Source organism: Amblyomma mixtum, chromosome 3 (genome assembly GCF_055824585.1).
Source record: "Amblyomma mixtum isolate Tamu chromosome 3, ASM5582458v1, whole genome shotgun sequence".
Taxonomy (NCBI): domain Eukaryota; kingdom Metazoa; phylum Arthropoda; class Arachnida; order Ixodida; family Ixodidae; genus Amblyomma; species Amblyomma mixtum.
In genome coordinates this window covers 280,581,572-280,596,275 of record NC_143014.1, presented here as the reverse complement: position 1 = coordinate 280,596,275, position 14,704 = coordinate 280,581,572, and the positions used below count along the sequence as shown (strand labels likewise).

Below are 14,704 nucleotides of genomic sequence, written 5' to 3'. Positions count from 1 at the left end.
CTATAGCTTGACATCAGTCAGGCGGGTCACATGTCACGCATGCGATGACGTCTCATCACACGACCACCCCTTTTTGACTTTGGGTACTATGGGATATCAGAGCATAGTAACACCATAAGCTCCTCATGGTTCGATTTCTGGCTCGTTTTAAGTTCAAAACTGAAAGCACGGAGACCATGGATTTACATGGCCCCAGTGAAACCATCGCTGCAATAAATATACCGGAACAGCGACGCGACAAGATCCTCCGCCGCTTTGTGCGCAAACCTCGCGCGAGCGACGGCGAAATACGCGACGTGCACAAGTGGGAATTTTCTTACGTTCTACACAGACCGCCGAAGCGTACCGGCACTAAGGACCGAGAGCTCGTAACCGGCTACACACGCAGTGCGCCTGCACGTAGCGAGCTCCAAATGTTATCCCTTGGTTACCGAGAAACAGGCTGCACGTATAACGAACCTGACGGTCACGCGGATTGGGTTCGTTGTATCCGAAGTTCGTAGTAAGGACTTCCCTTATTAAAGGGTGTTTGAGGGTCGCTACAATACGCCAGCATTATGTAGAGTATAAGCCACCTAGCGTTCATGCCAGTTACAAGACCTCAAAAGCGTGCCTATAATTTACGACATATGTTTAAAAATGCGCGCTTCTGCGTCTGAAGGGCGACCAGCGAAGAGCAGCGGAGAGCTATCAGTGATGCGCCGTGCCAACTCTCTGGTGCCATGCAGCTACCATGGTCGCCGCCGGAAGCTCAACTCCGTGCGCGTCAGCAGCCGGCGGAGGAGCGCCGACATTTGCAGAAGTGACGAGGAAACGGAAAGGCGAAAAATATAGCTACAGCTAACAGCTTCCACAGAACGCATTAAAAAAAATTCTTGGAGGACTTGTGAAGCAGCGTCCTGGAAATCCTAGGCATACCGCAACTTTATTGAGAGCCGTTTTCAGAGCCCCTTCGCCAAATACATAAAGTCCAGCAATGTGGAGTTTCTCAGATTTCAAATATATCGTATCACAGCACGTTCCAAGCTCTCCAGCAGATCCGTGTGCTCCTAGCCGAGACCACCGCTCTCCACGAGCTATTTTAGGGAAGCGTAACAGCAGTATGTGGTAGTTCGGCATCCTTTTCGATCCTTGACAAGGTTTTATACCTCCAGGGCCAAAGTGAGCATAGCGCACATGCGTGCAACATGTACTCTGCTGCACGCATCCCACGTAACTGGCATCCAACTTCCTCAAATCGCTGCCGTTGGTAGATCACGAACCATGAGAAGTAGTTTCGCATTCAACGCTGACCCTACTCCGTGGCCACCCCGCTTCTGCTTCCACGTATGGCGCAAAATTTGCCCAGCCGGAGTATGTGCCGCCTCCTTGTTCGCTCTAACCGAGTCGTGCGGCTACGGTCAATCGTTCGCAATAAGTGTTCGTCATAACTGCGGCTGCGTGGCGCCAGCGGCGATGACCGAGCAGGGACGCTTGCAGAGGTGACAAACTGGACACTCAAATGACAAACCGGTAACTGTAAGTGGGCGTGGGCATTCTGGAAAGGTCGTCTCATCATTTCAGGGGCCGTTTGATGTTAATGTTGATTTTTTCTTCTTCGGCTAACTGCTGCTGGAAGTCAGTCACTCTCTCTGCAGCAAGAAAAAAAATGCAAAATGATAGGCAAGCTGGTTTAGTGGGCAATTATGGCAGTGGTACAGGCAGTACAGGCAATGTACAGGCGGGGTTAGCCTGCAACTGCTCCGCCTGAGTCACCAATTTGAATGACTCTCTACCAGTGTCCCTGAAAGCTTCAAGAGGGCTTTTTGACACTAATGGTCACTCAGTTCAGGGGCCTTAGAGGCACTCAATGCGAGAGATAACGTCCAAAGGAACATTCAATGCCATCAGGTTGTCCAGAAGTATCTCACACTCTCCGCAGAAATGCGGTCATGTGAAATAAAATGGTTCACGCAGGCGACACAAGATAGTAGCAATTGTCGCGCCACAAGGATTGTGTAATGCAACAGAGGTGTAGGGCCGGCCAAAGTGCAGAAAAGTGACGCACCACTAGCTGCTTTGCGAAGTTCTTGTTCTTTGGGACAGTTATGCGTTGAGCACTACAACGTCCAGTGCTTTCACACGAGATGCAGGAACGCAAGAACTTACCATTGAATTTTGACAGGACTTCAATTTTCTCGTCTAGCAGGCCTTTAAGTTTCTGCACATATTCTGCATCAGAAGAAATATTTAAGAGTGTGTGTTCTTCACTAAGGTTCAAAGTTGTACAAAATTGAAACGCTATCACAAACACAGCGCTGCAGCGAAAGGAAGCCACCCCCCCCCCCCCTAAAGAAAGCACACGAGGGCACCGTTGTGCTTACTGTTAATGTCGTAGTCCACTTCTTTGGTCATGGCCAGGAGGTCCACGTCCTGGTGCGCCCATGCTTGGCTAGCCTAGAGAAGACCGAGCATAGGAACAAACATTGCAACACTCTGAGGCGAGAGGTGCAACGTTTCGACCTGAAGTTGCACTCAGGGAGATGGTGCTATTCTAAACGACACATGCAAGCATTGAAGAACAATACTTGGGTAGATGAAACATAACAGACTGAGGAAGGACACAGGACAGTGTTGGTCAACCATTGGCTTGGCCCACTTAATTTGCTTTAGTATCAATTTGTTGTGTCTGCTATCCAAACAGCTAGTATCTGCATAGTTTTTACCCCTTGATGACCAAATTTTGAGTTATTTAATTAGTGCCTTCCACTGTTCTTTGCAAATGAGAGCCAAAGCCATCTGAAATAAACAACCTTCATTAAATTTTGCTTTCAGAATAAGAATATTAATGAACCAGAAGTTGCCCGAAGAAGGTTTTGCCCACAGAGAAGTGGCAAAGTTGGAGTTAAAGCTCTAGCGCGAGCAAATTTTTTCAATTGTGCTTCTTCCCTTGTTTGAAGGGTGGCTAATTGGGCAAGCGTATAACGCATGTTTCTTTGAGCAAAATGCACAGTATATGAGCACAAGAGGACGATACATACGCCCACACCACTGGATGCCTGGTCCGCAGATGCAAGAGCCTGAGCTTGTCTCGTCCAGTTCTCCTCATCTACTGTGAGCCTCGTCTGAGGTGTACTCCATCTATGAGGATCCTAGCCAGTTCAGCTGACAGTGACTGGAATATTACTACACAGGAGCCAAAGCTTCCACTCGACTGCTGTCCCCGTATGCTCACGAGCGAACCACATTTTAGGTCCTCTGGACATATTTAGTAAGGCTGCTTGAGCGAGAAGAAAAAAAAAGAAACTGAAAAAATCTGCACACATACCTGGACAACAGTTTTGTGCAGGTCCAGAATTTCCGCTTCCAGCTGTCGTTGGTGGGAGGTGGCTTCAGAGAATGTGCACACATCCCTCGAAATTTCCACGTCCTGGAGGCAAGACATTTGCACAAAGCTTCAACCACAGGCCAAACAAGTATGCACGTGATATAACTGCAATTTGCGGACTTCTCTAGACCATGTCGAAAGGTAAAGCCGACATACTGATGCGCAAGTCTGGTAGGGGAAAGATAATGGAAGAGGAGGTTGGGAGTGGGGCACACAGCAGGCCATGCCGAAATGCACTAGTCTCTGGTTGAGTGCCAATGAAGGTTAAAAAAAATAAAAGGCCATGTGACCGGTAATAACAAATCTGAGAATTTTTATGGGGAATTTAAAATTCCGTTACGCAGAAGCCAGAAATTTTTTTAGACAATGGCCTAAATGCTACCGCATTAAAAAGAAATGGTGCAATCCTTTTTGTCTTTCCAGAGGGAGAAATAATTGCCATCATCCTAAAATTTTTGAGGCACCAACTTTTGCCACCGCACGAGTTAAGAAGCCACAGGATATGGACTGGATAATGAGGCAGTGGACGTTGCCTGCATGCAAATGAGTATTCAATCCCTCATTGAGGGGAATGGATGTCACCGATGCCACTTCACTCTCAACATACTGTACCGGTTCACAGCAGTTTGATCCCTGCTCCATCTGGTATTTCCAAACGTTCCAGTGTACGCACAGAGGTAAAGCGAAAACAACTCACATCAGACGCCTGCAGCAGAGCTAGGTTATTGTCCTCTTCACTCTCCGGAGAAATTTTTTCATCTTCGCTGGAGGTGGGCTTCAGCTCTGGGCTGTCCTCAACACCGAGGTCTTTCACTCTGCAAAAAGAGCATGCGAGGGCAGCAACCAAAATGACGTGCTGTATTCAACTCATTACTTGATTCACATTTCAAACTGATATTAGACATTAGAAGCCCCGCTGTGAAAAAAAAAGAAAATTGAAGTGGACAGTTAAGCTCCGCGTTAAGGGTGTGACGCGATAGCGTAATGGGTTGATTCCCATATATGGAGAACGTCATTCTCGGAGACCCTTTACATTCATAGATCCCTGGGAGTCCTCGTACCCGTCCTGGCGCAGTGGTGCAGTGTTTAAGAGGTGCGCCACTACCCTGCAATGGCAGGTGCTCCCAGCAGTGGGCCTTGTGCGGCCCAGGTGAATCTTCTGGAACGATCAATCATTATTTTAACTGCCACCTGCCACGGTGGGCAGTTTGCTCACTATGCGGTGGGCAGGTTGGGATGATGCCGCAAGGTCAAGTGACCTAGGTAGCACACCTGCCTCCTACGCTGCTCTCCGGGGACCACCTGCCATGGCCATGCCTGTGATTAACGGCATTTTGTGTTATGTACACCACCTTCCATTGCTGGCAAGTGGAAAACTGGAGAGAAGGAAATCCCCTATCCATTTGTAGGGGGTGTCCAGCAACACTGCAAATATGAAAGCCAACTGACTGCTCAGCTCATGCTCGGCTTCTGCTTTCTTATCTTTTTATCACCATCTTTCGGGCCCCCCGTGCAGTTGGCATAGCGCAGTTCCCGCCTCTGGGTGTTCGCTTTCGCATGCATTTTGGCTTGTCCCATACCAAGCACCCTCCTCGACGGCGTGATGAAGCGCACATAAGAGAGTGCATAAGACCACAGACTGCTTCTTTAAACGGCTTGTTTTCCTGAATTCACGAACTATGAAATACTTTTAAAATAAGTGATTTTCTAATATTCCTACTCTCTTCGCAGCCCTAAACTAACATCGCGTCATTTGCATCGATACTGAAAATGTTGGAACATTACCAGAACCCAACAAGGTGGCCTCACCTGTCTGCATACCGCAGTGTGTTAAGGGTATGCTCACAAGAACTTAAACCTGGTGAAATCATGGCAATCTGAAAGGGACAAGAAAAAGCGAGCTGCAGATATGACAGACACCCTCAAGACACAGCCAAAAGTGCCCCTCAGCCACAAAACACAAAAGGGGCAGGGGATTGGCAGATTCAATCACTGGACGTGAGCAAGAGCATCAGGTGCTGACGGATACAAGCAAGTCACCAGGAACGACCTGAGGCAGCAGGTCACTCACCATGCAGGTCCTGGAGTTGTCGCCGATGAAGGAATCCTTGAGGACCTGTGTCAGCTTGCTGGCTCTGAATGGGAGGTGAGCACCATGGCGACCCAGTGCGCGAATGCATTCCTGCATACAGCGACCCAGTTTCTTGAACTTTCCAATTTTTTCAGTCATTTACAAGACCCTGCACGCCATTGACACCAAACAGCCCGGATAAGATATGCCACAGTGAGCCTGAGATAATCCTTTCAAACACACATTACGTACTGTCAAGTAGGGGTGTGCGAATATGAAGAAACTCGTTCAAACATCGAATACAGTCACAGACAGATTTTTCGGACTCGGCGGGACCCGGAAAATGGTCCGAATAATCGAACAGTCCGAAAAATCCGTGAACTTAGAAAAATAACCTTTTCTGCGAAAAACCGGCTTTCAAAATCCCGAAAATCTACGCTTCCGACGTTCCGCCTACAAGCGATAATATTAGACTATCTGAGTCATAGCCTTGCTTTCTTCATGCCCGCACCGTATCACATCATGATACCAGATAGAGTGAATAAATGCGCTTCACCCACCCACAGGAAGACGCGAGCAGAAGCGAACAAGAAATTCCGATATTTTGAATAGGCAAGCGGTCGTAAATTTTTAATAATCACACACCCTACGAGAAACTGAAAGCCGTAAAAGTCTAGTCCACCTGGCCTCTGGCACAGCATGGTGTAACTGGTACAGCAAATAAGAAAAAAAGGCTGACGATTTAGCAGGGTTAGGCCAAATGCGAATTACCGTATTTACTCGATTCTAAGCACCCCCTTTTTTTTCACGATCGCGATGCCTAAAGTGAGGGGGGTAGATTCGAAAAATCTAAAATGACAACACCCCCCCCCAACCCCGGGCACCTCTTTTCACGGCGAAATCTCGATGAGATGGGCGCGAGAAAAAACATTTTAATTAGGAATCACTAAAAAAAAATAGGCTGCAGACAGTGAACCCACCACTTATATCTGCTACTCGTCACTCACTGCCACTCGATTCCGTCGCACCGCTTGAGCAGCCGCTTTCAGTATCCCACAGCAGATGGTCTTCTGTTCCGTCGAAGTTATTTGTAATAGGACACTTCTTAAATGACTTCACCACAACATCAACTTGCACCCTTCCACGCCTCCGAAATCCACCTTGCGATGGCTGACGGGGGAACTTTCTGCAGCTTTCCCCTCGGCGTTTTCTTCCGGTCTTCCGGAATCTGCATTCTTGGTGCTATTTCTGTCGCTTTGACCTGAATTGCATCAGCAGTGACAGCGAAGCCTCTGCATCTCTCACTGCGAGCAAACTCGCAGACTTCTTGTTCAATTTGCGGATGTCGGCCCTTGCGTTGTCCCGTGAACTTTTTGCGTGTCGCAGCACCTTTGAAAATCTATCCCGCTGTTTCCTCCACCTGATGACGCACGCCCAGTCCATGCCGAATTCCGCAGCGGCACTGTGGTTGCCATTATCTTCGGCAAACTCGATCTCAGTTCGCTTGAACTTCAAGCTGTAGGCAGAGCTCTTTGCACTCATCCCGCCTTGCGTTAGACACGTTAGGAGTTACAGCTGTCAAGGAAGTGACGCTAGACAAAGCAACGCGCGCCCGCAATGCACGCGACACCTGCTGAGCGCAGCCGATACCAGGCCCATGTGACAACAGGGTGACTGACCAGACACTTATAAAAAATAAATAAATACTACTACTGACATAGTTATCGCGGTCGCTTTCGGCTGCTTTTTGGTTAGTTTTTTTTGCGTTCTGTGCCGCCATCTGTATTTAGTGTAGGACCGCGGCAACACAAAAAAGTGCCGTGGACGCCGCGCAGGCCGCGCCACCTCTGGACTCCGACTGCACAGGCTCGACGAAAGAGTCAGCAAGTGCGCTTGGCGGCCTTGGAACGCACTTTTCTTCGCAAAAAAGGGGGTGCTGAGATTCGCATGGGAACTTGTTTTCCAATTTTTTGTTGAAAAATACGGGGGAGGGGGGGGGGGTGCTTAGATTCGGGGGTTGCTTAGAATCGCGAAAATACGGTAGGTAACAGAAAGCTGTTTGTGGTCGAGGCTGCCGCGCCCTACGCATGATGCGTGCCAACAACCAGAGCGGTACAATCACACAAGTGTCAGAGCGTGCATATGACCATCTGCTGCTTCTTCCAGCGGCTCGTTTTCCTGAACTTCTCCAAACGTTTTCGAATATTGCTACTCGCTTCAAAGCCCGAATTTAATACCGCATTATGAGCTTCCACATTAGTAACGTTTCAATAGTCGCACAAGCCTAGTCAATGCCCATATCGCTGGGAGTCTTCATACTGTTCCTGGTACAGTGGAGCAGCGGCTCAGCGATGAGAGGCTTGCGAAATGCAGGCTGTTCTTCCCGAGCAATCTCAGCCACGGAGAGAGGCTTCGGACAGACAAACATCAGCGAAATCGATTTGGGGGGGATGGAGGGGGGATATTTTAAAACCATATCCCTGCACAAATGAGCCCCGAGAGGCGGTGAGCACACCTTGAGGGCTAGCAGGCTGGTATTGATCTCTGCACCCTCCATACGAGTCTGACTGCTGGCGCTGAGTGTGTCGGCCCCGCGCTCATTCCCAGCCAGGTCGATGAGAGAGAGCTTGCCGTGAAGGCGCCCAGACATCCTGCAGGGGTCAAGGGAGACCAGCATGAGAAGCTTGAGCGGGGAGAAGTCTGCATTGAACTAAGTGCTGCCCAGCACACGTACGTGTGGAAAGCGCCTTTGCATAAATGAAAACAACTTACAAAAGATGTAAAACTATAGCTTCTTCACTGCCTATCCTTAAACATGCTGCGTGTAAACTGCTGAGGCACCGAGTACAGCTAACGGCCATTGTTTGGTACCTCAGGAACTGAACACATTGCCCACACCGCACGGTGCAAAAGAAACAGGAAGCAGAAGCACAGCTAACCAAGACAATTTTGGAAATGTATTGTCAAAGGCCGGTCCTACATAGGAACACAGTGAAGCCGTCCATTTCCAATATTGGGCCTATTACCCACGCCGCTTGGGAAGTGTCTGGTGGCCCTGTGCATCACTTACCTGAGCCTCAAGATGATCTGGAATACGGCGTGTGATCGTGAAGAGTTCTGGTTGGCGGATGTCTGCCCCGATGTCCTGTAAAAGAGGTGCGGAGGGTGAACACCGGTCGGGTCAACTCTATTAAGGCGAAAGCGTTAATGCCTCGTACTGTCGCTAGCAGCCGTGCCGGCAGCCGTGTTGGCAGCCGTGTCGGCCGCCTTGTCGACAGCCGAGTCAACAGCCGTGTCGGCAGATGTGTCCGGGTTCTGACTGTTGTCCAAAGCGATATGCGAGACAGTTACAGCGTAATTTCTTTTCCTCAAATACAATTTTCATTTTCTTCATTACGGCCCCTCTTTCTCTTTCTTCTTCCAGTCCCACTTCCTCCCTTCCTGTACGGTGCGGTTCGGGTGTCCACCGAGATGACAGAGAATTACTGCGCCATTTCCTTTCCTCGAACAGCGTTGCGTTCAAAGGGCAAGGCATCGCGCCGAACGGGTGGTGGCGTTCCTCCGTTCCTGTACGGTGCGGTTCGGGTGCCCACCGAGATGGCAGAGAATTACTGCGCCATTTCCTTTCCTCAAAAAGCGTTGCGTTCAAAGGGCAAGGCATCGCGCCGAACGGGTGGTGGCGTTCTGTGGACTGCATGGCAGGGCTGCAACATGCTGTCGCGTTCCACTCCTAAAGGCGAAGCCTAAGCGTCGGTAATTAGCAGTTAGTTAGTGTTTAGTCATTATTTAGTAATTATCCACTAATTAGTAATTTGTCATTACTTCGTCATCAATTATGTGCGACGTCATCCAGTTGGGACGTCACCTGTGTCCCATAGGCAAAGTGGTTCGGAAAACGCTTTCGCCTCTACGCACTTTAGACAGCCAAAGTGCCCCCTGAATTGTTTTCAAACCCACACAAGCCCCCTAGCAGCCTGAAACAATGGTATACCTGAAAGCTGCAGAGCTTTGCGCACAATGGACTCGTCAAAGAGAAAACTTCAGTCACTTGAACCACTATAAGCCTACACCAAACACCCCAACTACTCAAAACTAGGCAGACCCGTATTTGCAAGCAATAAAAAAAATTTAACCACGTGTTGCATTGTAGCCTTCGCCATATGTCTTCATGCAGTGCAGTTAGGTATCGGTGGGCAACGAGTGGGCCACCCTTAGATTATCTTGGGTGCGGCTTGACACACCAGTGAGCCTCCTAATTTATTGGCATTACCAAGATTGGCAATAGCAACCGGACATGCGTGTTACCCACAGACGTTTTGGAAAATCCGAGCTGTCCCATGGCTTCGCAATGCAACTCAGTATTTCTACTGGACAGCAGGACTCCACGACATGACCCATCAATGAAACACAAGCAATAAACGTGTTAAGCTGTTATACATAGTTGATCAGTTCCCGCAATCACTTCAAAGCCGGGATAAAAGAAAGGAGGTCTCTTAAGCGAAACTTTCAAAAGAAGAAACTTTCGAGAGTGTGGCACCAAAGATGCACGAAGCAGTTTGTGTTAGGCAGTGAACAGGAAGAACATCTGCTTTTAAACTACCCGTTTACTAGGCGAATCCTCCAGGTTTGCCTAGAAGAGGCACCATCCTACTAGTAACAAAAAAACCTTCTCTGCACCTGATTTCATTGCCATGCTGAATAAGCTTCAGCACCTCCTCAACCGAGTCCACCTCCTTCTCCAGAAGGCCAACGACCTGCACCTTCTGTTTGCCATCTTCCAGCACACGGAGCTTTGCCTTGCCATTCAGAAGATCAAACACCTGGAAAACATGACAGGTACCGTGGAGGCAGCTTAATAACCGAATTCAAACAGGTGACAGTTACGCACTCCCAAAAATATCCCCAAAATAACGAGACAGCAGCTGAAATGTCTGGCTACGTCCTGCCATGACAACCACAGGAACATCCTAGTGAGTTGGCGTCACTGCACATTCGTGGCAGAAGCGATTTTAACGTGGTCTCATACCCTTTTCAAGCGCACAAGTGCACAGTAAAGTGCACTTACAGGGAGTGCGATTCGGTCTCCCGAGTGACAATTTAGGCTGCGCGGGGCTAAACGGGAAGGAAAAGTGCACTTTCAGTAAAAAAATGGAGACACAAAATAAAACACGATATAGCGGAAACAAAACGAGCTTAAGCGGTTTTTAACAATGATAAAAAAGAAGAAAAACCAAGACCATCGAAGACTACCCAGAATTTAGACAACAAACAAGATGGCGGCGTGAAGCGGCCATTAGGCCCCATAAATATTGTGCCTTCAAAGTAGCTGCAGTCGAGGTAACGTACTGTGCCTTCAAAGTGTGTTCCGTGAACGCACTCCAACTGGAGTGCACCCTTCTGCGAGTGACACTCTCCGTAAGTGCACTTACGTTGCCCGCTTGACCGGGGGATTATCAGTGAATGGCTGAGGACTGCATCTACACAGATGAAGCCTGAAGCAGAGCGGGACCTGCTTGAGGCTTGCGTTAGAACCCAAATGCAAAAGGAAATGGACTGCTCACCTTCCCACTGTAGATCTCGAAAAAGCTGGCAGAGGCAACGAATTCATAACTCTTATATTTAGCGGACTTCAGCAACTTGAAAACGTCCTTTGCTGCATGGAGTGGGGGGGGGGGGTGAAGAAGGTCGGAGGTCAATGCCTAATTGTTTGAGATAACTGCCGACATCAAAGCGAGGAAAAAAAAACGTACTTGCTAATGCGTATATCCCTTTACAACAGTCTTGCGTCTTTCCTGAGATGTCGCCACCCATTGTCTGCAAGAGTTGCAAGAGACTGAAGCAACGGGAGGTCCATCCGCGGAATACAAAGAAAGTGGATTTAATCGAGCAGCAGCCTCGATTTAGCAGCGACGCAAACAACAAAGTAGTAGACTTTGCCGAATAGAGACGACTGCCCTGCTGACAGCACAGGTTTCATTACCACTTGTGGACTACATTTCATGATGATCTGACACATTTCTGGAGGAAATGCACGGAATGTGCTGCAAGATCCTCGAGTTAAGCCTAAACACAAAGCGCTATCGAGCCCTATGCAAGCAAGAATATGGTCAACTGCACATCCTGGCAAGGAGGCGACCGGGACTCACGTGTGTCTTGCCGCTGCCCGTCTGCCCGTAAGCAAAGCACGTTGCCATGCCGCCTTCAAATATCGTCTGTATGAGCGGCCGAGCAGTGTACCTGAGGTATCAAAATGTTGGAACAGTAGATGTCATTAATATGAGAAATTGTAGCAACAAAGATTTTTCTGCCCTTTTAGAGAATGCCACAGACAATGATGAAATCTACAGTGTACATGTATTTTTTTGTGTGCCGATTCTAATTAAGCGATTTAATTTTATGTACTACAACAATTCCTTGAGCACTTTCTTTTAGTATTTTGTGAACAGCTTCCAAAATGTTTACCACCGGTTGCTTGCTAAAATGATGCCATTGAGTTCTCTTGGCATCGAAGAATGCCATAAGGGTAAAAATATCCTGCCCATCACAGAACATGAGTTATGTGGTTTTGAAGCTGCCACTTCAAAAATGTGACAATTGTGTCTTGCTGCATCTGAAATGGCAGCTTTAATACCCCATAACTCAGGTTCTATGATAGGCAGGATGACGATTTTACTCATATTGCTAACATGCATGCCACATCAAAGAATATAACTTCTCTGCGGCAAAGTTTCTTGAAAGTATACATAATAGCGCAAAACAGCGAAGACAAGAGAGGAGAGGACAAGACTTGTTTTCGTTGTTTAGCGCTATGATGTATAGTTCAATCCAACTAGCCCAACTTTGCAAAAAACGTGCACAACAGCATAAGTGATGAAGGAATTGTTTTACATAAAATTCAATCAACTATTTATAAACAGCAGGCAAAAATACATGTTCTTTCCACGTTGCTTACCACCATGCTGCGCGTCTAGCTTCCAGTGAAAGAATTGAATGCTCGTTTCCGAAAACGCGCTGCGAAGGCAGACATGGTAGTACGCTCACTGCTCGCTAACAACTACTCTACTGCTCGACTTCAGAGCCTTCTATGCTGCTTACGGGCATGCTTTATCATCTGGCTTGTAGTTAAGACTTAAAATTGGTTAGCAGCTTTTTTTTTGCCCCGCAAGGCAGCATTTTTTTACAGGCTGCAAAGACGCGACAGCACAGAAGTCACTTCGCAGCCTCTGCAAGTGCTATGCATGCTCTAAAACGGCGGAAAGCTCGGACTCCGTTTTGTCTGCGATGGACTTTATTGATGACCCAAGCAGCAGTGAGTTTGAAGATCCACTGGGGACCCACGACAGAAAGAACGTGTTAAAGAGACTAAGCAGTGACCACAAGACCACAAGAGGCTGAACAAGAAGAATGGTTTCATTACATCTGGCCCCAAAATAACAACCGCTCCAAAACAGCTGCACCTGCATGCACAAAACATGCACCACGTGTAGACTAGTCTGAAAGAGATTACTGCAAGTATAGTGTGCTCTTGCGACAACCACTGTTACCAGAAACACGTTGGTTGATACTATGGTTCTTACAAGCTAACAAATTTTAACAATAAGGCTCACTTGTAGACGAGCTGATTGCTAGCCGTCTCGTCGAAGGCGTAGTCAAAGCGGAACGTCGAATTCTCGAGGAACTTGGTCAGGTCCACCTTGAGCTTTTGTTCGTGGACCACAATGATATTCCTGTTGGGCACCGTGATGACGTCCACCTCCTTGCGATTTGACTCTGCACAGTGCAGCCAGACAAGACGAGGGCAGGGGAAATCTGGATGCTTTCTGTGCACCTGGCACGAATCAAGCTCAGAATAGAAATGAGAAAATCTTTCAGTTTATCTCCAGAGCAAGGCTATTCACAATAATTCACTTATCGTAACAGGCTGCAAGAATACCTCACATATTCACATGTGGTCAGCTCTCGATGTAGAAATCTCACATTCCATGAATGTGTTATATCAGGTTGCATTGTCATTTTGAAAGCAATGTGACACAGCAACCAATTAATCAAGGCCCATGGTGCTGTGGAATGCTAGGCTCTGTGGCACTCGCAACAGTTTGCGTTAACCCATGTACAAATAAATTACTGCCCAAGAGAAGCTGAACAAACTTCCCCCATTTGTTTACCTTTCCCAAGAACCGGTACATAATCAACCAAATGCCATCTCTCACACAGATGAATGGGTATGAGCCTAGCCGGAAGCTGCTTCAGCAGTAGGTGCCTACCTTTTTTATTCAACGGCCGCTTGCGGACAGCCACACATATTTGGCGCACTTCCGAAGGATCGCTCAATAACAAAGGCCTGAAGTCCAGGGTTGACCTGTACTCCCTGCAGAAAGGAGACAGTGCGATGAGCAAACCTTGAACACCAAAAAGGGCGGCAAATGTACACGATGTCCAAACTAAGCCCTGCCAGGGTCCATTTCTGTAACAAAAAATTCAAGGTGAAGAATTACATCATTTGCTCATCTTCCCAAGCCTATTTTGGGCAGTCAAGGAGGGAATGTGTCAGCCATCGAAACACAAGGTAAGTGACAAGGTAAGATTCCAGGAAAGTTATCAAATAAATGAGGGTAGTACAATACACTAGCCGTAAGCGATATTTCCTTTCCAATAAATCAAACTGTCGCATGCGCTCATTTTTGTGCAGGACATGCGCAGGACAGCCATTATCAACAGCATGCTATAACCAAAACAGTGAGTGAGCAGCACAATAATATAATGGTGTTTACGGGCAGTGTAAAAGCTTGTCAATTCCAACCAGATTCTGAAAATCCAGACAAGAGCTGCCGACCAACGCCTATGCAGGTTAATTAGAGCGGGCTTCGAAAGAGAGGCAGTGTCCAGACATGACAGGCGTGGCAAGTGATTGCCCAAAGAGCCCTTCTTAAAAAATAGTTGCACCGCATGGTTTTGATTTCGCATTTCTGAACTTTGTGCCAGCCAGCATCAGCCAGCCAGCCGACCGACTGATCGACCAGCTGCGCACAGTTTCAAGCACCAAATGGCACTTCTCTCTATTCTGCTCTGTCCGCACATTTTTCTTGCCGCTCCAGCGGCTGCTGAGCGTTTCCATCAGAGTGGTTCTTCAAGAGCGCCGAAACTGCGTGTTCATTACGTGCCATTTGCAGTTTGCGCGGCAGCGACAGAGCTCCATCACTGAAAGTAGTCACTCCGGCCCCATTTCAGCCTCAAAAGAAAGCACGAATTAAGCACGAAAGAAATTA

At 47.9% G+C, this 14,704-nt stretch overlaps 1 protein-coding gene across 1 annotated transcript in view; it reads right to left on the bottom strand.

Annotated features, from left to right (window-relative positions):
- Window positions 1-1,554: 1,554 nt before the first annotated feature.
- LOC149355009 (kinesin-like protein KIF2A) overlaps window positions 1,555-14,704 on the bottom strand; it is a 53,810-nt gene continuing 40,660 nt past the window's right edge. The window contains exons 10-24 of the mRNA XM_089576051.1: window positions 13,703-13,806; window positions 13,046-13,208; window positions 11,585-11,675; window positions 11,189-11,252; window positions 11,000-11,091; window positions 10,116-10,258; window positions 8,509-8,583; window positions 7,954-8,089; window positions 5,439-5,549; window positions 5,177-5,244; window positions 4,065-4,182; window positions 3,308-3,409; window positions 2,364-2,436; window positions 2,149-2,211; window positions 1,555-1,631 (exon numbers count right to left, since the gene is read on the bottom strand). Coding sequence (XP_089432177.1) covers window positions 1,555-1,631; window positions 2,149-2,211; window positions 2,364-2,436; window positions 3,308-3,409; window positions 4,065-4,182; window positions 5,177-5,244; window positions 5,439-5,549; window positions 7,954-8,089; window positions 8,509-8,583; window positions 10,116-10,258; window positions 11,000-11,091; window positions 11,189-11,252; window positions 11,585-11,675; window positions 13,046-13,208; window positions 13,703-13,806 — 1,480 coding nt within the window. The remainder of the gene's footprint in view (window positions 1,632-2,148; window positions 2,212-2,363; window positions 2,437-3,307; window positions 3,410-4,064; window positions 4,183-5,176; window positions 5,245-5,438; window positions 5,550-7,953; window positions 8,090-8,508; window positions 8,584-10,115; window positions 10,259-10,999; window positions 11,092-11,188; window positions 11,253-11,584; window positions 11,676-13,045; window positions 13,209-13,702; window positions 13,807-14,704) is intronic.